This window comes from Natrix helvetica, assembly GCF_964273705.1.
Source record: "Natrix helvetica genome assembly, chromosome: 1".
Lineage (NCBI taxonomy): Eukaryota > Metazoa > Chordata > Lepidosauria > Squamata > Natricidae > Natrix > Natrix helvetica.
Genome location: NC_138548.1, coordinates 127,942,226 through 127,970,212, shown reverse-complemented (window position 1 = coordinate 127,970,212; position 27,987 = coordinate 127,942,226). Strand labels below are relative to the sequence as shown.

The following is a 27,987-nucleotide window of genomic DNA, read 5'->3' as shown; positions in this document are numbered from 1 at the left end:
CGCTCTCCCTCATTGGCTACTTTCACATTCTGAAAAAAACGAAGCTTCGGTGTAATCCTCACCTGACGTGCCTAGGAAGACCCGCCCCCCCCGGCCTTTCACCGCCCTTCGTTTACCAAGGAGGCGAAGGGCGTCACGGGAGTTGTAGTTTCAGGTTCCTCCTCCCCGTTCGTTTGCTACCCAGCAGGCAGTAGGAGAGAGAGATGCCTGTCAAGATGGCATCGCTTTGCTTTCGGAAGCTCGGTAGGAAAGGCACGACCTTTGGGCGTCCCTGTAGCGGAAAGAAGGGAGGTTGGCTCGGGCGAACTAAGGGAAAGGTTTCATTGTTTCTTGAGAGGGGAGTGTGATCTGGAACAGACTCTGCAAATTTGACCCGAACTGCATTTATTAATATATAGGCTATAGAGGAACTGATTCCTGAGAAGCCTGGCTGTTATTTTTCCGTCCTTTCCTCCCTCTTTATTTCTCAGGGAGAATCAGGGCAGAATCAATCGACGGCTCTTCCTCTTAACTTTCCCTGTTTCTCAGGCTCAAAGCATCTTTTTGCACGTGTTGTAAAATCTCCCAAAAGTTTCTCCAAGGTCATCTCCGGGGCTATCTGCAGGTGAAAGAGAGACCTTTCCCCCTTGCTTGCTAATTTTTATTGCTTTTCAGGAGGACGATAGTAGGCTTTGCTCATGTTTTCTACCCTGGAGGTAGAGTAGCTAAGAGAGAGACTTATTTGTTCAAATAAAGCGGCAGCTTTGGCTTTCTATATTTTATAGGTGTGAAGGAGAGCCAGATGCCATATACTGAGGTTTGGAAAACAGGGGATTATGGCTTAGCTTTAGGTTGTCATGTGCACATCCAGCCCATTTGAGTTAATAGCAATAACATTTAGACTTATATACTGCTTCACAGTGCTTTACAGCCCTCACTAAGCAGCATATATTGCCGCCAACAATCAGGGTTCTCCTTTTACCCACCTCGGAAGGATGGAAGGCTGAGTCAACCTTGAACCTAGTGAGATTTGAACTGCTAAATTGCAGGCAGCCGGCAGCCAGCAGAAGTAACCTGCACCATTGCATTCTAACTACTGCCCCACCACAGCTTTTTTATATATATTTATAATTATTAATATATATATAATCCTACACGGGAAAAGACTGGAATACAACAAAAGCAGCAAACCTACACCCGTGAAAATCTACGAGAAAACACACACACACACACAAATTATATATATATATATATATATATATATATATATATATATATATATATATATATATATATATATATATATATATATATATATATATATATATATATATATATATATATATATATATATATATATATATATATATATATATATATATGTATATGTATATGTATTTGTACTGATAAATAAATAAAGGGAGACTAGTATAGATCTATTTCGAGCTAATTAGCTCTCATCAGCTAGCCATACCCTTACTGGGATTTGAACCCGGGCTGTATATATCTTAGGCAGGAGTTTTAGCCACTAAGCCACGGGCTCTGTTCCTTATCAGTTGAGATCCCGCCGAAACGTTGCAAAGACAATATCAACCTTACACGGGAAAAGACCCGAATACAACAAAACCAGCATACCTACACCCGTGAAAATCTACGAAAACAAATATATATTATTTGTTATTATTATTATTACCTTGTGGGACCACATTACTAGCCATCTACATTACTAGCTATCTAGGCCACAAGTTGCACATGGCTGACTTAGAGAGTGGTATGATGGATATTCTGCAGCCATTGTTTAATGCTTTGTAATGTGCCACTACAGTGTTCCAATTATGACCACATGCTATAATTGGAACACTGTAGTGGCACATTACAAAGCATTAAACAATGGCTGCAGAATATCCATCATACCACTCTCTAAGTCAGCCATGTTCTTGGTGTTCTAAGTTTGGTTTACTTATAGAAACCACACTTATACACCATTCAAAACAGACAATGAAAAACCGAGGAAGGATAAAGAGAAAGACTAGAACACATCTCCTTCAGCAGCCCACATTCAGATAAGCAGGAATCAGCACCAGACAATCAGGAGAAGGCAATACACCAATCAAGGACCCAACTAGGAGGGAAGTACATCTTATGAAAACTGGCAGGGCAAGCCCCCCCCCCCCATTTGCACTGATATTACCTAGTTGATTTATGAAATGTCTCCCAAACTCAACCAATCTCAGAGCATACCAAGAACTCCACAGTTCAACCCTGAGCTAAAAACATAAATTTCTATTAGAACATCCTATAATTGTTCCACATGAAAAAAAATGAGGCTTGTTTTTCAATATCTGGAAATGATTGAGAAGTGAGACATTTTTCTTTGTGGGCTGTCAGGCAAAATAAATAGGTGAGCAAAACAAGGCTTTTGAGCTACCAATCATTAAAAGAATAGTGATAGTATTTAGGCTTCTATACTGCCCCCATAGCACTTTGCAGCACTCTGGGCAATTTACAATGTAGAAGCATTACCGGTATTTGCCTATTGCCCCCAACAATCTGGGTCCTCATTTTACCAACCTTAGAAGAATGGAAGGCTGAGTCAACCTTGAGCCCTGTCAGTATTGAACTCCAGGCTGAGGGCAGAGTTTGTCCAGATTATTGCATTTTAACTACTGTGCATACCAAGTTTGATGTGGTTTTCCACATCTTGGCATTTTTTATTTTGTTTCCTTTACAGGCTTCCTTCCTGTCACATTGAAACAGTCACCGTGCATAATGGTGCCTTTTCGAATGGACATTCAATCTTTTCACAGTAGCCGAAGATGTTTGGAAGAAATGCAGAAGAAAGCACAGACTGGTGAACAAACATACAGACATGTAGAATACAATGCCCCAAGAAGGTTCAAGACCGGTCCTAACCCCGTTGCTATTGCTTGGTGAGCATTGCTTTTATCATTCTGTGATATGTGATAGTCATCCCATGATTTCCCTCTGAGGTTGTCTTGGCAGAATTCAATGACAAAACGACTGATTTGTAATGGCTCACTTTTAGCCTTTTTTTAATGAGGTAAGGAAGCAAATCCCTATAATTCTCACCCTTTAAATATCCTGCAATGGCCCAACTTTTGTTCATCAAAATTTGGTCATTTTGACACTGAAGAAACTATTAAAAACTTGGGAGAATTTTAACGGTGGAAATTTTTCCTTTGGGAGCTTCCTAGAGTAGGAATGGAAACAGCTTTCTTTTCCCATTCTACTCTGAAACCTTTTCTTCACTGTAAAAACAAGATGATAAAATTTGATTTAATCCTAGTGCTTAGCAAAAAGAATGATCTTTGGAAACCAAGGATGGTAGGTATGTTTATCTTCAGAATCAATTCTGTGAGATAGCGACTGGCTAGAAATCACCCTGTTGAGCTCCGTAGTGACCTAGAACCTACATCTTCCCACTCTAAAATTGTATTTCTTACATTTCCCACAAATTCCTTAACTTGTATTGAATAAATAGAAAACTAAATACAATTCCAACTTTTTTCTTAGTGCAAGGGAAGGAAATAGTTGTCTCTTTGGAGCCCCATGTCTTTTCCAACCTACATCCCAAGTGATTTTAGCTCATTTTCATCTCTTTAGGGTCATTGGTTTGCCCTCTGCGTTTGCCCTTTTCTTCCTTGCTAAGAGACAAGTGGAAAAAAAACGTGTGAAACAGATGAAAGCTCGCCGACAGATGATGGCAGCCAGTAAAGAAGATAGTTTGGCACAAAGAACAGGAACGCATTTAGACACGAAGACCAGTTGAACTGTATACTTCAATCATTAAGTTACTACCTTCAGATTCTCAAATTCTAATACTTAATTGGAGCATAGTGCTGTGCTGCAGAGCGTTTCTGATTTCTCAGTCTGCATTTCTATAGATCAGAGTTATCAATAAATGATCATCAAGATTACCACAATAATCCTCAACATTAGAGGTATCTCAAGCAAGAAGCAGTGGCCTGCTTTAAGTGTATTATGGTGTTCTTAAATCCAAGGGATTTTATGCTAAATCTAGATAACTGAAGATGAAATTGCAGGAGTTGTGATAATGTGGGTCATGAGAACTCAACAAAGCAGTTTGTACTTCATTTTTTTCTACTTTGTGAGCAATGTTGCCTGAATAATTGTGTGTTCTTTCAGTTACATCACTTCATATTGGGGCTAGCAAATGAAACCAGATCACTCCATTCTACCTTACCAAAATGTATGTGAAATATTGAACTCATTAAAATATTTGAAAATTTTTAAAGTGCAGGTTAGTTTCTTACAGATACTTGAGAAGAATCCAAGCAAACTTGTAGTTTTGAGTGATTGGCAAGCTAATTGATTCCATTCCAACAGTTAGGCAAGCTAAACACCCAGATTTCACATGCAGGTTTTAACCTAGTCTTAGGATCCTAAAAATAGTGATAAAATTATAGGGTCCTTTTTAATGTATCAAACTGAACAGTATATTGTTAGGAAGAAAAATTCTGTTTGCAGTAATTGCTGTTAAATTGTTACTACTGTTTTTCCATCTCATTAAACTTTCTGCTTTCTACAGAAGTTTTATGTTCATTTATTTCATGAAAATGCAACATTGGCCCAGCTAAACTCACAGCTTCCAATTCGTAGTATCATGGTAACACAGTCCTATGACACAAGACAAAAGGAACAGATGTCACTTTAGTCAGTTCCATAAATCATTCATTGCTTAGATACTACACAAGAAAAACAACTGACTGCAAATGAGACCACTAAGGCTTTTTCAAAACTTCAAAGGATTTATTCCCCACTGATTTCTTTTTCCTGTTGCAAATGTTCATTGCCTACTTTCCCCCAAATGGTTATAATGGAAAATGATTTATATGACACAGATCAATGTTCATGGGTGAATTTTAATTAGTCTGGGAACTGATGTTTGCCCTGTTTTGTCTTTACCACTCTTTGTGTGGCAATGCCTGAAGATAAATGTGCAGATTTTAAAAGGGCTATCAACAAATCTAATCCAGAAATAGATCTGTTCCAAACACTATGGCCCAGATCCTACATTCTCTGGACCTGCAGGAGTATAGGAAATAAATAACATAGCTTATTGCAAATATCCAAAATCTTCCCATTATTCGAACATGGATTTTATTCTCATTAGTAGGACATCTCTCCCCCCACCCCAAACCATCAATACTCTTAAATTTCATTTAAAATGTATTATTCATAGTTGGATACTTGAATATAAATGCAATCAGCACCTCCCACTTCACAACTAATATGTAACTTCTCAGACCAATACGTGTTAAAAAACAAACAATTGAATTGCACTTTCACAAATAAATCTAAGATGGTTTGCAACTTAATGGTTTCTTGTAAAATTAGTTGGGCGGGGGAAGGGGAAGAAAGCACAATGATAGAAGAATGCCAACCGTATAATTTATCCATTGTGATCTCTTCCTTGTTCTGAATTACCATAGCTAGCCTGCTTTATTTTTTAATCAGCTGCTTGAAAAAGTCAGGTTTCATTGTGACAATCACTAATAAAGGAATTGCAAATAAAAATGCCAGCATTACATATGAAAAAACATACAATTTATTTGTAACACTAATATGACAAATGTCAGCTTGCAAGCTGGAAGACTGGAGGTCTCAACGCAGAACCCTCTGGATCGTCACACTGTCTGTCTTGGAGGTTACTCCTACCATCTTTTTCATTGTGGCAATCATTAATAAAGGAATTACAAATAAAAATGCCAGCATTATATATTTAAAAAAAACATACAATTTATTTGTAATACTAATATAACAAATGACAGCCTACAAGCTGGAAGACTGGAGGTTTCAATCCAGAACCTTCTGAATCTTCAACACTGTCCCTCTCGGATGTTTCTATAGTGTACAGTACAGGGGTGAGTTCTGGCTACTGCTACTGCCAGTTTGCTCAGGGACGCGACACGCATGCGCGTTTGATGTACGTGCATGCGCAATGCAACGAAAAATGCTCTGCGCTTACGCAGAAGCAAAAAACAAGATGGTGGCGCTGACAGTGCTCCCAAGAGAACCAGTTTGGGGGTGTGGCAGGCCTGGGCCGCTGCCGGTTCCAGCGACACAGGCTGCCAAGTTATTACCAGTTCAGCCGAACTGGTCTAAACTGGTAGGAGCCCACCCCTGGTACAGTAACTTCCGGGAAGTGCAGGGTAGAATTATGTTATTAGAGGATTCGTCCCTTCCTTATTGGGAGTCATACCACTGAAAAACAACAGCAGCCCTGTCTCTTTGAGATTCTTACAGGTAACAGCATCCAAGAATCCTCTGTGTAAAACAGAATCTTGGCCTAGAGCAGGGGTTTCCAAACTTGGCAACTTTAAGACTTGTGGACTTCCAGTCGCAGAGTTCCCTAGCCAGCATGGCTGGCTGAGGAATTCTGGGAGTTGGAGTCCACAAGTCGTAAGAGTTACCAAGTTTGGCGACCCCTACAGGAACCTCTGGTCTAATTTAAGAATTCTAATAAAGATAACAGCTAGGCAAAGCCTCCCATGAACATAATACATATAGATTTAGATGTACAATGTAGATGTACTATGAAAGAAAAAGAAAAATGTTATGGTTATATGCTGTATGCTATATTAATGTACTAGTTGTATTCTTTTATGTTAACTGAAGAATTAATTTTAATAGAGATAAGAGCTTTGGCATGGATGCTGATGCAGGAAAACTTATTAAATCCAAATGAATCTCATAGGACATACATTCACTTTGACAGTGTACTAATTATGTCACGGGGTTTAAGTTTATTAAACTTTGGGTTCAATAAACTTAATATTTAATATATTTCCATACAATATGCAAAGATTTCACACAGCATAGTAAAATAAGAGCAATATGGAAATTTATAAGTATGTGTATATGATGATAATATTCAAAAAAAGATTCATATGGGGGAAGGCAAAGATACTAATATTCTGAAAGCAACATGTCCCTTAAGTTGCCATTAAAACAAAATCCCTAACGTCTGCCCCCAAGTCTTAAAATAGAAAGGAATATGTAGATGACATCTACGTAGATTTGAATTGCTCCATAAATGTAATCTTCAGGACTGAGGGAAAACCTCTTATTCCCCAAGAGCAACTGGGTATCATATGCAAGGAACTGTAGGAAATAAAAAAGAAGCAATTAGTCTCATAGTTCAAAAAAAAAAAAAAAACACCAACCTCTAAAGATGCAAGTGTCCAGCCAATCATTTCTTGTCATGCATCCTTCATCACTTCCTTAATTTTCATTTTAAATGTGTTGATCAATACGTTTTTTGTAATCCTATCAACATACTCTTTGTCTGTTGAATTCCTTAGCTTCATTTCAAAATTCCAGATCATTGTTTAATTTAATGCAGTAAATTTTTAATGTACCAAAGTGGTACACGCACAGAAAACATACATACAATTTAGAAGTGTCTAACAATCCTATAACCCATGTCAAGGATGCTTCTTAATGATCCACTTTTTAATCACTGTCCATATTTTAACTGGAAGTGCTCAAAGAAGTGATTCCCTCACATCAAATAATTTACAATTTTACCAAGTTCCCCACTTGCTTTTATATATATTATAAAGGCTGGTTCTGATGAATCATTGCCAGTCAGTAAATGAGCTGCTGAGCTGTTTTACTGAGGTGCAGGGAGTCCTGTTGACTTACAACAGTTGGCCTAGTGATCGTTCAAAGTTACAATGGCACTGGAAAAAGTTACTTATGAAAGTTTTCACACGTATAACTTTTGCAGTATCCCCATGATCATGCAATCAAGATTTGGACGCTTGGCAACTGACTCATATTTGTGATGAGTTGGGAGTGTCATGTGATCACTTTTTCTTCTGACAAGCAAAATCAATGGAGAAGCCAGTTTCACTTAACGATAGGGTTACTAACTTAACAACTGAACTGATTCATTTAACAATTGTGGCAAGGTCGGTCCTAAAATGGGGCAAAATTCATTTAACAAATATCTCACTTAGCAATATAAATTTTGGACTCAATTGTGGTCATAAATCGAGGACTACCTATATAATCTTATTTTGCATAGCACATGAGCATACAAAGTGCTGTAAACCTATTATTTTCATAAAAAAGCATCTCGGGGCATAGAAAGTAATTCTTTACTAACCAGGGTAAAGATGATGGCACAAATGGCTGAATAAAGCATATCGACCCAATAGATCTGCAGAAGATAAGTAAGATCCAGTTAATTACAGGGCTCTGCAAGAGGAAGTTTAAGCAGTCAGTGAGAACCCCCATTGACATTATTAAGGGACAACAACTTATGAATAGAAGGGATCTGTTAAGGCCAAAGCTCAATTTCAAAACGCCTCAATCAAGTGAAGGGGAAACAATTATTTAGGGAAAAAATGGAAGCATTCATTATCTGTCATAGCTTCCCAATTAAATAGCAATAGCACTTAGACTTATATACCTCTTCACAGGGCTTTACAGCCCTCTCTAAGCGGTTTACAGAGTCATCATATTGCCCCCAACAATCTGGGTCCTCATTTTACCGACCTCAGAAGGATGGAAGGCTGAGTGAACCTTGAGATTCAATCTGCCAGATTGCAGGCAGCCGGCAGCCAGCAGAAGTAGCCTGCAGTACTGCATTCTAACCACCGCGCCACCGCGGCTCCTAAAGCAGGTATGTTCCAAATATAAACACATGTAAATATTAATTAATGCACACACTTATGAAAGCCAGTCATCCATTCCAGCCACTTACATATTTGTATGTCAGGACAATAATAGCGGTGATAGAACTCACAAAGAGGACAATTGCCAGTATACAGAAAAAACCAGTCCAGGTTGTGAGATCCACCTGTCAATGAGAATGATACATTATAGCATAAGTGACACCATTTTATTGCTCTACACATACATTGATACATATATACATATGTACATACAGTAGCCAATAAATGCAAAATGAGTAAGAAATGAGACACAGAATTTAAAGGCATGTCATGAGAAAAGAAAAAAAATCAAATGTAAATTGATCTAGCTTGTACTAACACCATGCACTATTTTTCACATTTTCCACCCTTGAAAACCATCCTTGCTTCCATCATGTTCATATACTGCTTCACACACTTTCTCTTGTTCCTTAAACTTCTTGCCTCTCTTTCAGGATCTCTTCAACTCCATCCAATCACGACCTCTTTGGTTTTCCTCTTCCTCTCAACCCACTTTCTTTCTTCATATGCTTATTTTGTAATTTGATCTTCATTAGTTCTCGTGACATAATTAAATATTCTTGGAGTGCTTCTTTTATACTAGCCACTCACTTTTGTACAGTATCCTGCAGCCAATTCATTCTTGATTGTCTTTCTTGTTTTACGCATTCTTGACTATCCTATTTGCTCTTTTACACTATATTAAAATGACAAAGACAACTCACCTTTGTTTGGAAAGAGAAAGCAGTGACAGTGATTGTTATAACCGTAGTGATGATCATAGCAAGGATTACAGCTTTGGTGTCATGCATGCTGCAAAATAAGAATGTTAAAAAAATGCCTTAAGGATATTATTAATCAGATTCAACCAGAAGTTCTTCAGCTGGACAGACGAGGGAAGTGTGAGCTCTGAAGAGTCTCACATGAACTCTGTCTGACAAACCAATGCTGAGACCGTTTTGGATCAGAACCTCCCTGTGGGGGATGGATGAAGAAGGGGCAGCGTCTCATCAGACCCAGAAGGAGTGCAACAGGTCTCTCGTAGGTCAGAGGTTTGCTCTCTGAATCGGCATTGGGGCAGGCAGCATGGCAACATGGCTGCACAAGAAGCTGGCTTCTGCCAAAGCAACTGAGCAGGAGCTTGCAGGAGATGGGATGAAAAATCTGGTAAGAAGATCTAATTAACCAACAGTCACAAATCAGAATTTGGAAAAGGCAAAGAACCTTGAGAGTATAAATAATATTGATGGAAAGATCAGGATTTGGAAGAAAGAAAGAAAGAGAGAGAGAGAGAGAGAGAGAGAGAGAGAGAGAGAGAGAGAGAGAGAGAGAGAGAGAGAGAAAAGAAAGGAAAAGAAAAGAAAAATGGAGGGTTAAATCACTAGCCCCAAAAGAGACATTTTCTTTAAACAATTTGGAGAAAGGAGAAAGCAAAGAAGTGATAAATCCATTCAAACACAAACTTTGAATTTGGATTTGAAAAGATTGTGTCTTTAAAAGAGATTAGGAGGGTGAAACGGAAACCAAAAACACACTGAGGAGATTTGCTTCGTTCTAGTTTCTACTAACTAACATATCTTAAGCAACTCCAATTAATGAGAAATGGAATGTAACAATGAGGTGGGGGGGAATCAAGAAAAAAAACACTATTTCTCACTTATAACCTAATCTTGTCTGTGCAGCGAATAAAATGTAAAACCCTGAGCAGGAGTTTTAATTAACCAATTGTCATAAATGAGAATTTGGAAAAAAGCAGGAGGCGAAGAGAAACATATCAAGGAGATTTGCCATATTTGAGTTCGTTCCAATTAATATATATTAAGCAACTCTAACCAACGAGAGGTGGAAGGTAACAAGGGGAAAAAATAATAATAAAATCAAGAACTGGGAAAATACAAAGTTTTTTTTTTGCCGGAGGGAAAACAAAGGATGTAGATGGCTCCTGCCTCTCTTCCTCTTCACATTACTTAAATTAGCTAAATTTAAGGTGGACCAGAACTCTGAAATAAGAACTGCATAACTAACTGTAATTTTGGAACTGGACATTAAGGTAACAAGGGGGAGGGGAATAAAATCAAAGGCTGGGAAAATATGAAGGGTTTTTTTTTTTTTTGCCGGAGGGAGAACAAAGGATCAAGATAGCTCTCACCTCTCTTCCTCTTCCCATTAGCTGAATTAGCTAAATTTAAGGTGGGACCAGAACTCTGAAATAAGAACTGTATAACTAACTGTAATTTTGGAACTGGACATTATGGAAAGGTGGGAATTTGAAGAACTACATGAAATTATAAAAAATATGCATAAATCATTAAAAGCAAGTCTAAATAGAATTTTGAACTCAGAGAAGCAGGAACTGAAGGAAGAAGTGAAGGAAGAAGGGGGAGGGATAATGAAGGAGTAGAAACGGTGGAAAATAAAAAGCAGACAAAAAACTTCATTGGGTTTGACAGTGGTATAGGGAAAATTGAAAAGGGGGGATGTGTCCCAACAAAAAGAAATAAAAAAGCAGACAAAATATGTCACTGAGTTTGATAGTGGCATAGGGAAAACTGAAGAGGGGGGTTATGCCCCAATAAAGGGAAATACAAAAGATTTCACTGGGTTTGACAGTGGCTTGGGGAAAATTGAAGAGGGTGGACATGTCAAAACAAAGAAAAGGGAGAAGACAGGAATATAGAAGTGGGACAAAAGACTTACTAGGAAAAAATCAGACAATTAGAAATTGTTATATGGGAAATATAAAGTTGAGATATGTGGTTTACTCCTATATATGATAATTAAACTGACGCTAATTGATTGAATATGATAAAGATAATTAAATAAAGGTTAAAATATATGAAATATGAACACATAGAACTCTTAAGATGATGAACAAAGTGAAGTGTATACTACTTGTTATTCTACATAGTAGATTACTGGAATTGTAATGAATATTTGAACAGTAAGGATTGTTATTTAAAGACAATTAAGGGTAAGCTAAGTTAAGATATAGAAAAATAGAGGGGGAATATGAAATATACTTATAATGGAAAATTATTGAGATTATAAAGACAGAACTACAAATTTGGGGCATGTAAGGATGCATAAACTATATAAATATAATGATGAGAATAGCTGGGAATCGTAACCAGGTCTACATCTCGGTGAAAAATAGGCTGGGGTGTGTGCGTGTGTTAAAAATATAATTACTATATATGTATACTTTTTTTTTCTTTTAAAAAAGGAGGAAGATATAAGTTAAAATTAAATATGTATATTGAAATGGAATTATAAATACCATCAACATAAAATGCAGCTCTCTCTGAGGCTGAAATGCACCAAGTAAATGAAATGAAGAGTGCGAAGTAGAGGAGAGAGGTAAGGGAAGAAGAGAGGGATAGGAGAGAGGGCAGGGGGGAAGAAGAGGAGAGAAAGAAGGAGTGGAAAGGGGAGAGAGGAGAAGGAGAGAGGAAGGAGAAGTAGAGAAGAGTAGGACGACAGAGGGAAGAAAGGAGGTAGGGAGGAGGAGGAGAGAGGGAGAAGAAAGTGAACGCACAAATATAGTGTATGGAGAGCAGAAGAGGCAATAATTGTTTTTGGGAGTTGGTGATAAGACGAATTGATGTAAACATTTAACAATATAATATAATGTTGGTTATATAATAGTATACATATGGTTATTTGCTATGAAAATAAAAAAATAAAAAACTTTATTAAAAAAGGATATCATTAATACATTTTATTATTACTGTATATAAGATTTACAAAGATTACAAAAATTCTTATAAGACACATAGATAGTGATCATAATGAGGATATCCAGACTTCTACTTGCAATCTTCAATGGATATTGAGAAAGGTCTCCCTGATTGATTGCAAAACTGGTAGATATTCCCAATCCAAGCCAGTATACATTTTAAAAATAAAAACTATCAATTGGTATCAATTACTGGCACTACTGTAGGATAAACAGATGACCTGAATATTCTTCACATCAATCTAAGACACTATAGTTTCTGAAGAAACTTTCAAGATATTCTTATGCACCATGTGACTCATTTGAATCTCACCTTACTGAGAACCATATTACTCAAGTTAAGGCAGAACTTTTCCAGAAATGTTACTGTGCTATTTTTCAAATTTCACAACAGGCTCTTAAATAAAGTCATTCAATCGTTCTTCAGAATGTTTCCAGATGCAAATTCTATAATGCTTTTAGTACAAAATCTTACACAGGAAGGAAATCTGCTTTATTTTTATATTAAAAGAGGCCTTAGCCACCCAACAGCCAATGACAAAACCATTATAAAGTCTCTTAATATAATGCCCAATCACTGATGGCAATGATGTATTTATAACAAAAAATGAAAAAAGAGTTTGTTGGTACTTTTAAGGAAATAAGAGGCTTTATTTGCCAAGCCTATGGCTATTATCCATTTTCTAGTAATAATCATTCAACACTTCACCATTATCTTTTGAGAAAATCCAGCTTTCTTATCCCCATTGTACACTTATCATTCTCATTTACTCCCAATGTACAGTACCTAGCAATGGTGCCTGTCATATATCCCAAAGACAATGTCTAGGGAAAAAAGCAAAACAGAATAGAAAATTAGCAAAGCATTACGTATATAGTACAATATTGGCTATATGTATTATTCCATTGCAGCTTTTTCCCTCCCCATTCAGAACTGAACATACATAAATTAACAAGCAAGCCTAGATTTAAGCATTTGTATCATTTGAAATAAGAATAATCAGTCCTGTTAAAAATGCAGTTTGTTTAATCAAATACATTCCATAGAAATTGAGCAGCCATGCAGACAGAAATAATAAGGGCAAATTCCCCACTTTAATGTATTTCACTTCATACTTTTAAAAATATTATTACTATATAGCCAAAGATTAAAGAACTATCATTCAAAATATTGTGTTGGAGGAGTAAATTATACAAAATTAAACAAGTCTCTTTTTGAAAAATATAAAATGAAATCACTAACCTTTGCTGAAGAAATAGTAACCAAAAAATGGAATGAATATAAAACTTATGACTTAATTAATTTAGAGATTCTTTTAGTTCGGTGTGGATGGCTGCTTGTTTTACATGTGCAAATATCAATTTACTAAGAAAAATTCTTAAATCTATCCCTAGCATTATTTTTCCATCCTAACTCCAAGTAGACCTAACGCTAAACCTAACTCCAACTCTAACACTAGCCCTAGTTTCATTTTCAACAGCAATAAGACCTTTCCACGTATTTTACTGTGGACCACAAACAAGTCCGAAAGAAAAGCTGTAACAGTTTTCTTACAAAAGCACAAATAATGTATTCCTAGCTTTAGTTTCCTGCCATGACGCCAAATAGACCTAACCCTAACTCTAGCCCTAGCCCTACCCCTAATTTCATTTGAAATGGCAATGCAGCTTTCCCAAGTATTTTATTCTGGACCACAAACAAATCTGAAAGAAAAGGTTTCTCTGAGCTTTCCTTGGAAAACCGCTAAGAATCTATCCGTAGCATTAGTTTTCACCATGACTCCAAACCGACTTAATCCTAATCCTACTTTCATTTTCAATGGCAAGGGGATTTCCCCATGTATTTAATTCTGGACGACAAAAAACTTTGAAAGAAAAGCCATCACTGATACTTGCATTAGAAAACCATTAAGAATCTATCCCTAGTATTAATTTTTGGCTATGACTTATAGGATTAGATCTACCCTATAAGTAGGGTAGACCTAACCCTAACCCTACTTTCATTTTCATTGGCAATGGGATTTTTCCATGTATTTTACTCTGGACCATAAACAATTCCGAAATGAAAGCTGTAACTGATCCTACCCTTTGAAACCCTAACCCTAACTCAAATCTGTTGAGAATCTTTCCCTGGCATTACATTTTGGCCATGAAGCCAAAAGACCTAACCCTAACCCAAACCCTACTTTCATTTTCATTAGCAATGGGATTTTCGCATGTATTTTACTCTGGAACACAAACAAGTCTGAAACGGAAGCTTTTCTTAGAAAACTGTTATTATCCCTAGCATTAGTTTTCGCCCATGACACCAAGTAGACTTAACCCTAACTCTAAACTCAATTTCATTTTCATTGGAAATGGGATTTCCCCATGTATTTTATTCTGGGCCACAAACAAGTCTGAAATGAAAGCCGTAACTGACCCTTTCCTTAGGAAACTATTAAGAATCTATCCCTAGAATTAGTTTTCGGCCATGACATCAAATAGACCTAACCCTAATCCTAATTTCATTTTCATTGGCAATGGGATTTCCTCATGTATTTTATCCTGGACTATAGACAACTTTAAAAGAAAAGCAATGACTGATGCTTTCTTCAGAAAACCATTAAAAATCTATCTCTAGACTTAGTTTTCAGCCATGACGCCAAGTAGACCTAACCCTAACTGTACCCATAGTTTCATTTTCAATGGCAATGGGATTTTCCCACACATTTTACATTTTACTCAGGACCACAAATAAGTCCAAACGAAAAGCTGTCAATGATGCTTTCCTTAGAAAACCCCTAAGAATATATCCCTAGGATTAATTTTTGGCCAAAACTCCAAGTAAACCTAACCCTAACCGTAACCGCAATCCTAACCCTAACTGTAGTTTCCTTTTCAAAAGCCAATGGGATTTTCCCATGCTTTTTACTGTGGTCTACAAATAACTCCAAACGAAAAGTTGTTACAATCACTTTCCTCTGAAAACGTCTAAGAATCTATCCCTAGGGTTAGTTTTTTAGCTCTGACTACAAGTAGGCTGAACCCTAACACTGACTTTAACCCAGCGGTTCTCAAATAGTGGGGCGCGCCCCCCTGGGGGGGCGCGAGGCTCTGTAAAGGGGGGCGCGAAGGCTCCCTTTCCATCTGGGTGCAACGGCGGCGAAGGCGTGGGCGAGGCATAATATATCCCGCCTGGAAGTGGCAGCACTTCGGACTGTGGATTTTCATTGGAGCCGCGGGCTGGAGCTGTGCAAGAAGCCTGCTCGGGAGGGGGTGGGAGGGAGGGAAGCATGGGACTGCCCGTCTTCGCCACCGCGTAGCTTGCCTCCCCGCCAGCAGCTCCACCGCCAGCATTCTGTCTGGAAGCGGAAGCGCAACAGCCGCTGTTGGGGAAGGGACAAAGGGGCGGCGGTCGCCCGATCTTGCCACCGCCACCCCTTCGCCCCTGGTAACGGTGACTGTTGTGCTGCTGCTTCCAGCTGGGATGCTGGAGGAGCTGCTGGCAGGGAGGGAGGGAAGAAGGGGAGGAGGGAGTAAGGATAGACAAGCAAGAGGGAAAGTGGAAAGAAAGCAGGAGGGCAGAAGGGAGGTGGAAGGAAGGAAAGAAAAGCAGACACGCCGGAGGGAAAGACGAAAGAAGGCAAGCAGGCAGGAAGGAGGCAGAAGGAAGGAGGGAAGAATGGAACTGGAAGGGAGGCAGGGAAGGAGGGAGGGAGACAGGAAGGATAGGAGGATAGGGAAAGAGGAAAGAAGGCAGGCAGGCAGAAGGGAGGGAGGTGCAAGGAAGGAAGAAAGCATAGATAAGCAGGAGGGAAAGAAGGCAGGCAGGCAGGGGGAAAGAGGAAGGAGGGAACTGGAAGGGAGGCAGGAAGGAAGGGAAGGAGGAAGGGAGGGTGGAAGGAAGGATAGACAAGTAAGAGGGAAAGAGGAAAGAAAGCATGTGACTACGGTGGGAGACGAGGAAAGACCGGTGTGCTATGATATGCAGAGGTGTACTTATAACAATTTTATAGACAAATGATACTATTTACAGTCGCGCGGGGGGGGGGGGGCGCGAAATGTTTTCTTCTTCCTAGGGGGGGCATGACAGAAAATAATTGAGAAGCACTGCTTTAACCCAAGTTTCATTTTCATTTGCAATGGTATTTTTCCATGTATTTTACTGTGGACCCTAAAGTAATGCAAATGAAAATCTGTCACCCTCGCTTTCCTTAGAAAACCTAGTAATCTTTATAGCATTAATTTTTTACTCTGATTCCAAACACCCAGCCATAACCCTAAACCTCACCCTACTTTCCTTTTCAATAGTAATGAGATTTTCCCTCTGTATTTTTCTGTAGAAACTTTTAGATTCTAAAACTAAGACCAAAGAAGCAAAAATTACTCCCATGAAGATTCATAATCTGGAAGAAGCTCAAGTGAAACATTCTTTCATGGGTCCAAATACAGATGATAACAATTGGACAAATCCGTAATGAAAGAAATGGTTATTCTTAATTAGGTCATATACCATTAATATAAATACCTTAAATTGCGCAGTTAACAACTGGCAATTAATGCTGATCTTTCTGTACAGGTATTAGATGATTTCTAAAACTTGTACTAGTTAATGGCCTAGGTGTCCCAGTTTAGCCCAATTCCAAATTGTTAGCATTAGATTATGCCATTTCCCCCCTCAATAACAAACTTTGTCAATGTATTTGTTTAAAAGAGAAAGATACACTGTTTAGATAGATAATTTCTCTGAATGTAAGGAAACACTTGTTGTTTGGAGGCTATGAAATCATTTTCCTGCCAAGTGTTATAATAATCTGCAATTAATTTTTACTTGAAGATTTTGTAATAATGCAAATATAATAATTCACTCTTTAATTCCTATCATAGGCTCTTTTGCCAATAATTCAGGTCTCCCCATGTTAGGGATATCATATCTACTAAATTTAGCCCAACCTATAACATCAATCTACCACTTACAAAAATTGTCATAAGGATTATGTTCCATGGAAATCGTCGCCTGAAAAAGACCAGAGAATGAGTCAGTGCCCATACAAATGGTCCCACTTTAAGGAAAAGTATATTTTGGTAAAATGTTTTCAAAGTTATACCAGACTTCCACATGTTCTATTCTATCCCAAGCAGTTTCCTTAGCAGGACAATTCTATTAGAAGCTTCTTCAGAGAAAAATTGGTAAGTTATTTAGCAGGCGAAAGCTCCCAAACCAAGATTTTAAAAAGCTACGTTTTGATTTCTGGCTTCATCATTCCTAAGCAAAGCCACTGTAACTTTAAAACGTTAACCTGAAAAATATTCTGCATCCTGACTTTACTGGGTTATTGTTGTGGGATAATAGGATGAGGAAAGTGTGCTGGATATGTTTGCCACCTTGAGCTATTAAAGGATACAAACAATAAAAAAAAACATTTAAAAAGCCTGCACAGAAACTGTAAAAACTAAAAGAAACGCTAGGCGGAAAAAGTAATTGAATGAAAATCTTTTAAAGTCATCTAGAAAAAAAGGTTAATGGCTTCCCTACTAATGACCAACGGTATCCGGCAGCAGCTGCAGCCCGCTGATCCCTTGGTCAGCGCACTCGGGCTGCGCAGAGCGGAAGGCATGAAGCGTAAAGCAAGTGATCCCAATGGGATGTGTCAGTTGCAGGCAAGTCAAGAAGTGTGAAGATCAGCCCACCGCCGCTTGGCTTTCCCACAGCCTAAGCAACACGTCTGCATTGCCTGCCTCCCCCTGCCTCTGCTTCCGCTTGCTGCTTGCACAGGTACTCAACTCACCTGTGCTGTGCAGGCTGCAGCTGCTACCAGACATCGTTGGTCCCCACATGCTTGAAACCTCCTATGCTGGCCACGCCCACCCCTTACACTTAAGGCTTATTTTGAGGGTAGGGCTTATATTAGGTGCATACGGAAAAATAGGGCAGGACTTATTTTCAGGGTAGGTCGTATTTTCAGGGGAACACAATATTTACAAGGATTATACAGGTGATTCTCTATGATAGAAAGTTGTTTTACACTACAGTTCCTCTGAATACGCAACTTTTTTTCCTGAAGTCTTTTGGATCGCTGAGTTGTGACAGTGCACCTTCATTGCAATACTAGTGTATAACCATCCTATAGACAAAACTTGCATTGCAAGTAGTCCTCGACTTATAACATTCAAAGTTACAACAGCACTGAAAAAAGTGACTTATGACCTTTTTTCACATTTATGACTGTTGCAGCATCCCCATGCCCCCATGATTTGCATTCAGATGCTTGACAATTGGCTTATATATTTATGGAAGTTGCAGTGTCCTGGGTCCATGTGATCACCTTTTGGGACCTCCTGGCAAGCAAAGTCAATGGGGAAGCCAGATTCACTTAACAACGGTGTTATTAATTTAACAACTGCAGCGATTCGCTTGAAAAATGTAGCAAGAAAAGTCATATAACTGGAGCAAAACTCACTTAACAAATTCCTCACTTAGCAACATAAATTTTGGGATCAATTGTGGTTGTAAGTCGAGGACTACTGTACCTGTATTTTTGATTGCTTACCTACTCTAAGCCTTTTGATTTTTATTATTCTGCTTTTCATGCAAATTTATTTTTTAACTGCAACAATCCTAAACCTATGAATATGACTGTTGTATGTATACATCCATTATTTGCAAATAAGAGAAGTGCCTCATCCAGGCCTCATTTTTACATCTCTCAGTTCTACTGCAGAGCAAAAAAAAAAAAGGAGGGGGGCAGAAATCATCTATCAAGGCTGTATTTCCATAGCCAGAATGCCAACCTTTTAAACCCTTTCTCTATCCTTCATTCTAGAATTCCCAACAGATTTTGAATGTGATGCACCATAAAATCACAGATGGTACCTGTGAGGGATACTTACTGGATCTTTTGACAAAACACCAGCACCAGGTAACAGATCAAAAATACAACACTGGAAAGATAGAAAAAGACAAATTATTGCAAACAGCAAGCTGCCCTCTTACATTTAGTAAACTTTTTTTCAATGAAAGTCCTTTAAGCCATACAATTGAACATATATATTAAAGTTTTATCAGAGATTTTAGGAGACTATGCCAAGTTAACAAGGTAGGACATACTGTATTTTTCAGAGTATAAGACACACCTGAGTATAAGATGTACCATGATATTGAAGAGGTAAAATTAAAAAAAAAAGGTTTTGCACTCTGCAGACCTCCCAAACCCTCTGCACTTCTCATTTTTTGTGAAAAATGGGGAGATAATTTGAGAGACCTGCAAAGTGCTCTTCGGGGCTGGGGGGTGGTGAGCAAAAAGCAACTTGTTTTTCATGAAAATTGGCACATTTTTTGGCCAAAATAAGGGCATGCATAGCCTTTAGGAAGCTTGTAGAGTGCTCCTGGGGACGGGGACGGGGACGGGGGCCAAAAACAAGGAAAACACAGCTCGTTTTCTGCTCATTTTTGTCCTCCCCAGCCCCCAGGAGCACTTTGCAGGCCTCCCAAACCCTCTGCATGTCCATTTTTGTGAAGGGCACAGGGTTTTGGGAGGCCAAAATGCTGTATAAGACACATCCAGATTTTCACCCTCTTTTTTGAGGGAAAAAAGGTATGTCTTATACTCTGAAAAATACAGAATTTCCTCTGAAAAGTGATATCAAATGTACTTACGAGCGGTGGTGAAGGAAGTCAGAGTGGAGCAGAGAATCTTAAAGGATACAACTTGTCAAGTATTCATTATGGTACAGGAAGTGAACGATTCCAGTCATCTTCTTTGAGAAGGGCTGCTTTGCAGAGGCATTCCGCCCCACGTGGGGTGAAATCAATCTGACAGAAAGCCCTTCCACTCTCCAAGATGTTCACTGAAAAAAAGATCCTGAAGGATCCTGATGGACCTTTTCCAGCCAATCCCCAGAAACCAGAAGATGTCCTGTGGCAGCAGCTTGCCAGCTTCCTTGCTGCTTTCTGATGAAATCAACAGGGAAAATTGCAAATGGCAAGTATATGATGGAGGACTTGCCATCCCATTTTAAATGCAAATAGGTTGCCAAGAGTCCAGATCACAATCATATGACTGCAGGGCAGCTGCAATGGCTGTAAATTCATGTGGAAAGTTATACGTCCCCATGTGCAGCACCATTATAACTTTGAACAGTTGCTGAATGAACAGTCATAATTCGAGGACTACCTGTACTTTCCCTTATGGCTTGGAGTTCTTTGACTGTATTATCAATACATCCAAAAGGCACTAAGTTAGGGAAGATTACAGCAAAGATCACCAATGACATTTTGACTAATACTTACTAAGATGTATAATAGATTGGAATGTGATTGACCACGTAAGTGTTCACAGGAGTCCTGTGGAGAAGAATGACATGAGATCAAGTATTACTGGACTGCCAACCACTTTTGACCTAAGTTAGCCCAAAATTCCATTAAGATTATTTTACAGTTTCATGTTCCCTTTTGTGGTCAAGAACACTAATAACTTACCCATTAACTGGGCTACACCCAGAGCTTGGCTTGTATCTAGCTGCTGATTAGCCTGTATTCACTATGTATTTTTGGTATGCAATTACTGAAACAGATACCTAATGCAAAGAAGAGGCCTTCAAGCAAATAGATATTCCCTTACCAAGTTTACCTACGTTTTTGCATGTCTATAAGCTTCTCGTGCATGAACAAAAAAGAGCCAAAGGGAAGTACATTTCTTCACTGCTGCTTGAATGAACTGTATATACCAATGGCTCTACTAGTCCATAGAGCAGTGGTTCTCAACCTGTGGGTCGGGACCCCTTTGTGGCTTGAACGACCCTTTCATAGGGGTCGCCTAAGGTCATTGGAAAACTCATATTTTCAAAAAAAAAATGGAAAACATAAAATAATCTTATGGTTGGGGGTCACCTCAACATGAGGAACTGTATTAAAGGGTCACAGAATTAGGAAGGTTGAGATCCACTGCCATAGAGGGTTCTCGTCTGGCTTTAGGCATCTAAGCTGGATGGGTGACCTTGGGCCAGTCCTTCTCTCTCAGACCAACCCACCTCACTGGGTTATTGTTATAAGGAAAATAGGAAGAAGAAGGGGCATTAGGTATGTTTGCTACCTTGAGCTATTTATAAAAACAATAAAGGTGGGATTAAAAAAACCCAAATAAAAGTAAAGAAACAAATTCTAATCCCTATCTTTAGAACATCTCAGAAATAATAATCTTTGAAGGGATCTAAAAAAATATACTGTCCCAAAATAGAGAGGGAAGTCTGCCACTGAAAGCATCATACAATGATGAGCCGCGGTGGCGCAGTGGTTAGAATGCAGTACTGCAAGCTACTTCTGTTGACTGCCGGCTGCCTGCAATTTGGCAGATGGAATCTCACCAGGCTCAAGGCTGACTCAGCCTTCCATCCTTCCAAAGCCGGTAAAATGAGAAGCCAGATTGTTGAGGGCAATATGCTGACTCTGTAAACCACTTAGAGAGGGCTGTAAAAGCACTGTGAGGCGGTATATAACTGCTATTGCCATCACCATTGCTTCTTTGATAACATGGCAAGCTTCAGAAGGCTTTGGAGCATCAGGAGCTAAGGTTCCCCCTGCTCCCCTGGAGTTAATATAATTTATCTTCATACAATCAGACACAGTAGTAGGATAAAGGGGAAGGGGGAAGCCAAAAAAGGAGGAAAGATGCATCCCTTCTCTGTGTTTAAGCCTGATAGATAAGTCTGGAGGAGTGTCAGTAGTCATTGCTCATCACACATTCTCAGTCCCATGTCCACCCACATGGCTTTGCCTTTCTTGGACCCATGAACACTTACACAAAGGTGAAGATGGCAACAATTGCCACAGTCAGTAGTAACTGAAGGGTGATGATGCTGTAAACCTGTTTGCGAAGACAAAAGAGACGCGAATTCAAAATGTAAAACAAAGACCAAGTTGTGGGTGATCATATTCAGATGCTCCCGCAGCAATGTAGCAAGAATTGGTACAAGAATGAAAGCCTTTTGCTGAATTATATGGAATATTTTAATCTTGCTACATGTTTTCTCAACCGAGAAATACCCGGTGCATCAGTCAACTGTTATTAGCCCCCTACATGGGGCTTCCCTTGGGACGCGCTCGAAGACTGCAGCTAGTCCAGAACGCAGCCGCGCGGGCTATTATGGGGAGTACTAGGTACTCCCACGTAACACCGCTCCTGCGCGAGCTGCACTGGCTGCCTGTGGTCTTTCGGGTGCGTTTCAAGGTGTTAATTACCATCTTTAAAGCGCTCCATGGCACAGGACCTAGTTACTTGCGGGATCGCATCCTACCACATACTTCCCTGCGACCAATTCGCTCTCACAGGGAGGGACTCCTCCTGGTGCCGTCCACTAAGCAATGCCAACAGGCGGCACCTAGGAGTAGAGCCTTCTCTGTGATGGGCCCAACCCTCTGGAATGACCTCCCCCCCGATATCAGAACCACCACCGACTTCCGCTCCTTCCGACAAAAACTGAAGACTCACCTGTTCCGTTTAGCCGGCTTGGCCCATTCATAGTCTTATTCTACCTCCTGGCAGATATTTTTAATTGGGTATTTTTAGGGGTTATTTTAAATATTGTTTTAACTACTTTGCTTTAAGTACAGTTTTTTATAGCCTCCTCTTTTAGGTACTTATATTTAACTATGTTTGTATTTTCTATGTATTTATGTGTTTTAATTTGACTGTACACCGCCCCGAGTCCCTTTTGGGAGAGGGGGTGGTATAAAAGTTCAAATAAAGTAAAGTAAAGTAAAGTAAAGAGTGGCAACATCAAGGCATTGGAAGCACTTAGCAACACATCTTTTGGGCAAAATTATTGACTAAAAAAAAATACTAGCAGACCACACAAGGCTGCTTGGTGGGCCGTACGTTGTTCAGCTCTATTCTGTAGTTTGCATAAATATACGTAGAATGTAAGGAAGACAACCTGAGGGAAATAAACAGGAGCTACTCCCTAAGCAAAAGGGTTTGAAACATTTTAAAGCCCAGAATAATGAACTAACATTTGAAAGTTCCTCAGGCAGACACCTCCTCCATTCAATGGAGTATAAGAAGCGGGAAAAGCAGATTTGTAAGATTCTGTTATTTTAGCCAATCTCATAGTTGATTGCCTGCTCCAGCCTACGTCAGAGGGCTGGTGTCAGACTTACCTTGCGAATGAAGGCTTGCCTAACATTTTTTTCCACCCAATATGCAATTCGGAAGTCCCCTTCTTCCATCTCGCAACTTCTATCACCTGTTAAGAGAGGAGGGAAAAGGGCAACATCAATGAACCCTATCTATGAGAAAAAATGGCAATTGTAGTTGTGATAGGATGGTTCCATAGTAGATCTCTTAGGCATGATTGTAGCTGTGAAGTTTCGAAGAGTTGGCCTAATTAATTTACGAGCCCCGAGACAAAGTTAAAAAAAAACCCATTCATTTATTAGGACTAACATCTTGGCACGGACTTCTGTGTAGCCGAAACTAAATCCCACTTAATGGCGTCTGAACTTTACCCCTGTGCCCCCTCCCCTCTGACTGAGGTCATCAATCACATTCTCCAACAGGACGTTATGGCAGGGTTCTGGACATGTGCCTTCACATCCCAGTACAGAAATAAGAGATTTTTACTCTGGCCAAAAGTATGCATGGCAGTTTCCCCCCCTCCCCCTTCTCAAGTTGATAGTAGTCATGGAAACGCTTTAGGCGTTGACAGTAGCAGTGCTTTATGTATTTATCTGGATACAAATTACGACAATGGCTGAACCTACTCCTTTTTAAAATAATTTATTATCCACGGATTAGTACACAGTAACAGCCTCCTCTCAATTCTAAAGAAAAATATGCATTTAACACTTCCTGTCTAGTTTGGCCCTCTATTTACATTCCTAAGTCACAGTTTTCCCACCAACATGTTTCTCCTATCTCTTAACCCTTTAAAATATTTTCATTTAACATCCTTTTCATGTAAATTGACTGTGCTGATTGTGTTCTCCCACCTTCAGCTCCAGACCTCTTGTCATCATAGGGGGGTGGAGGATCAAGAGTTTCCATGTTGTCCCTGGCTGGTGTATAGCACCTGGGAAAGTAAGTGAAGTTTAAGATGCTTAAAACTGATACATGCCCATACACAAAAATGTACAAACACACACAGTATATGAAACATAGACTAAATTCATGTTCAAAACCTACAATTGTTTTATTCCTATAAAATGCTATGTCCAAACAAATAATAATTATTTTTACACCTTAAAAGCAATGGTTTATGTCAAGGTAATGGCTGAATTTTCACTACTACCTTTAGTCTAAGGTAACTTGTTGTCCAAGCCTAGAGATAATGTGCTAGGATGCAAGTATGCCCAAGGAAGGTAGCTGTCTTACTGATGTGGTTAATATTTTGAATGGCTTATTTAAAACACATAAAATCTGAGAATAAAATTTTAATACCAAAAAAACAACAATACCAAGCAGCAAAGTGAATTAAAACTTAATACTGCATTTGGCTAGCACTAGACTCCCCCAAATAGTTTGCAAGAAATAAAAAAATAACCTCCCCCAAATAGTTTGCAAGAAATAAAAATAATGACTAAGGATAAGAGATGATAAATGTGAGTTTGACCTTTGCTTGCAAAAATAAGCAGAGGAGACCATTTGCTTAGAACAATAATGAACAGAGCGTTTGCTATCATTAATATTTTTGACAATATTTCATTTCATGCTTGTCCACAAAACTGGTATGTGACAAAATCAAATTTCTGCTTATGAGATCTAGTTTGCAATTTGTTGCTAAGTGGAAAAAAAAACTCCACTTATATAAATAAAGTTGAACTAAACAATGAACTGAGGCAGACAGGTAAGTGTAAGAAATATGGAACTGAGAATCTAAGAGAATATTTTGATATTGAATTTTTGATTAGTGCAAGCCATCACAAGTCTCTTTATATAAAAGGCCATTCCCAAAATTCTCCCAAGATTGAAAGCAGGAAGTTCGGGGTTGTTCACATTACTAGATAACTCAGAAACCATTGTGAATTACTTTAAAATTGATCAACAGGTCACCAACTATTTTCTGCCTGTCCTTAAAAGGGACATATAGGGTTTTAGGGGGTATTCAAATATATGTTTTCAGAACTCACTGCTGCATAAGCAAATGTCTGTATCTTACCAACTGGTATTATGTATTTAATATGTTTATCCCACCAATTCTCTACTAAATTTTAGGATGTTTGCAATAAACAGCAATTTAAAACATTACTATGGAAATATGATATATAATACAGTATGAACATTTGTGAAGGTGAGAGGAAAAAATAGATACAAATGTCTCTATGGAGAGCACATTTGGAAGCTATTAACCACTTAGAAATATGTATGTTAGTGTCCAATTAGAAATGAAAAGAAAGAAAAACAGGCCAGTTAAATAAATATGAGTATTTATTCAATACATTCACTTATTTTTAGTTCTTTGTGACCTATTGTCTACTTGCCATAAAAAGATGAAATCACAACAACTGAGGAAACCTCCCCCACCCATACTTGTGGGTTAGAATGTTTCTAACTCCATTTTAAGGAAGCAAAAGTAAATATGAAGCATACGCCCAAATTTTAGATTTTTGTTCGTCATGTTTCCCCTTGGGTAACAACTACTTTAGATACAAGGATTGAACCCAGTAAACTTTACCTCCTGAAACTGACCACACATAAAAATCAGATCACACAAGTGAGAAAGAGAAAGTGCCATTGGAGGGATCTCTCTTCTAAAAACTGCAGCTGTGATATGATCACAAATGCAGGACTTTCCAGACTTACATTATGAATGTTTCTTGACAATTATAAGAATGTGCAGCATCTGTTTCTACTGCTGTCTTATCAATTTCCAAACCATTCATATAGCAATAGCATTTAGACTTCTATACTGCTTCACAATACTTTACAGCCCTCTCCTAAGTGATTTACAGAGCATATTACCCTCAACAATCTGGGCCCTCATTTTACTGACCTCGGAAGGATGGATAATTCATATACATATTCATTATGCAGTGGAAGATCTTGCCTCCAGAAGTTGTGGGTACTCCAACACTGGAGGTATTTTAAGAAGAGATTGGACAGCCATTGATCTGAAATGGTATAGGGTCTCCTGTTTGAGCAGAGGGTTGGATTAGAAGACCTCCAAGGTCCCTTCCAACTCTGTTATGCTCTTATACTTTCGAAAAAACATCTAGAAAATCCCATGAACCTTCCAGAATAAAATTACTGTAATGCATGAAAAAAACTTCTGTCTGTTAAAAAGAAACTTTACCGTATTGATTACATCACAGGAACCAATGCTGCATTTTAAACGTCAGATCTCTAATAAAAATACATAGGTGTATAACAACAATCAGATTCACTAAGGAAACAGGCCTGTCACTTGTGTAATTCATACTTATCTGTGGTAAAGATTATAAACTTCATTAAAAGAAGCTGTCAAAGTATCAGATTTAAACATCTCCTGATAAAAGATTTCAAAGTTAGGGCCCAAAATCTGTTGGCACTGTATAATGTTCTATAGGAAACCATCTCTTTAGCCTGTGAGTTCTACCCATCCTTGTGTTGAGAATCAACATTGTTGTGTTCCTTTATCCAAGGAGTCCCTGGGGCAACCTAATGCAAGTCTAACATGACTAAACCTGACCCCCCCTTTCCCTCCCCCCCTTTTTTGCTACTTCAGCAACATCTAACACTGCTAACCAGTGGTTATCATGCAATTGCTGTACCTCATTAAGGGTATTTTACCAGAATTTCCTTCCTGGGTTCTCTTTCCTTTCTTCTCTCACTCTCCTTCTTTTCCCCCTCCTTCCTTTCCCCAAGTTCAACATTTATTACAGAGGGAAAGACAAGATGCCTTTTGAGTGAACTCCTCCATCCCTATCTAATCCTTAATTTAACGAACACCGGGTCTGGTCCTTCCTTCCTGCTTTATTCAACATCTCGCCAGCCAGGTCAAAAGAACCAGACTGCACCGCGAGAAAAGAGCGATGGAGCCCAATACTGAATCCACAGTAGGCTCCCAATTCAAGTTGCATCCGTTACACGGGGCCACCTCTACCACCTCTTACCCCGCTCCGCAGGCTAAGTTACGTACCACTCGGTCTAAAGGGATCGCGCACGGACACCGACTACGGTCTGTTTACTTGGGAAGCTCCAGTAACGGCAGCCTAGTTGCTACCCCCGTGGAATCGAACCTGATCGAACTCTGGGATCGTTCTCGAATCCCAGATAAGAAGTAAAGAGCCAGCTCTCCACGCCGAGGCGAAAGGCTCCCATCCTCCTAGGCATAGTAACCTTTGTTTAGATGATTGCGGCAAGACTCCACACGCTTGTGCCCCAGAATCCTTACCCGCGGCGCGTCCCTTCCTCCAGGCCTCCTCGGAAGGTCTTTCCAAATTCTGCTGCTTTTAAATTGCGGTCGATCGTGGATTGGTGGAATTCAGACAACCGGGGAGCAAAAGTATGTCTGCGTGGGAAACCCCCCCTCAAGGGACTTTTTGATCAACTTCCTATTGTTTTTTGGGGGGTGGGCAGTGAGGGAAGAGAAAGCGAAACCCTGAGATGCAAC

At 39.1% G+C, this 27,987-nt stretch overlaps 1 protein-coding gene and 1 long non-coding RNA gene across 3 annotated transcripts; one reads left to right on the top strand and one right to left on the bottom strand.

The window, feature by feature from the left end:
• Positions 1 to 122: 122 nt before the first annotated feature.
• Positions 123 to 5,760, top strand: LOC309383445. Of its 2 annotated transcripts, none has more exons than XR_014173844.1 (3): positions 123 to 243; positions 2,711 to 2,909; positions 3,604 to 5,760. It is a non-coding gene; the product is annotated as an uncharacterized lncRNA (long non-coding RNA). The 2 variants fall into 2 exon arrangements; XR_014173845.1 differs by lacking the exon at positions 123 to 243 and adding an exon at positions 313 to 604.
• Positions 5,547 to 27,939, bottom strand: LOC309383442 (protein lifeguard 3-like). Its single transcript, XM_081936002.1, has 12 exons — positions 27,769 to 27,939; positions 24,389 to 24,468; positions 23,558 to 23,643; positions 22,201 to 22,265; positions 20,693 to 20,746; positions 19,294 to 19,344; positions 17,380 to 17,419; positions 13,208 to 13,245; positions 9,410 to 9,497; positions 8,735 to 8,830; positions 8,135 to 8,188; positions 5,547 to 7,125 (listed from the first exon to the last, which is right to left on the bottom strand). Exons 2-12 carry the CDS (start codon positions 24,441 to 24,443, stop codon positions 6,982 to 6,984), a joined length of 771 nt encoding a protein of 256 aa, XP_081792128.1. The 5' UTR covers positions 24,444 to 24,468; positions 27,769 to 27,939; the 3' UTR covers positions 5,547 to 6,981.
• Positions 27,940 to 27,987: the final 48 nt, after the last annotated feature.

Coding starts and splice junctions, on each gene's coding strand:
- LOC309383442 (XM_081936002.1), bottom strand. CDS start 24,443: ATGGAAACTCTTGATCCTCCACCCCCCTATGATGACAAGAGGTCTGGA. Junction 20,747..22,200: donor GTTGCCATCTTCACCTTTGT/GTAAGTGTTCAT, acceptor TCTTCTCCACAG/GACTCCTGTGAACACTTACG. Junction 19,345..20,692: donor CCAATCTATTATACATCTTA/GTAAGTATTAGT, acceptor CTATCTTTCCAG/TGTTGTATTTTTGATCTGTT.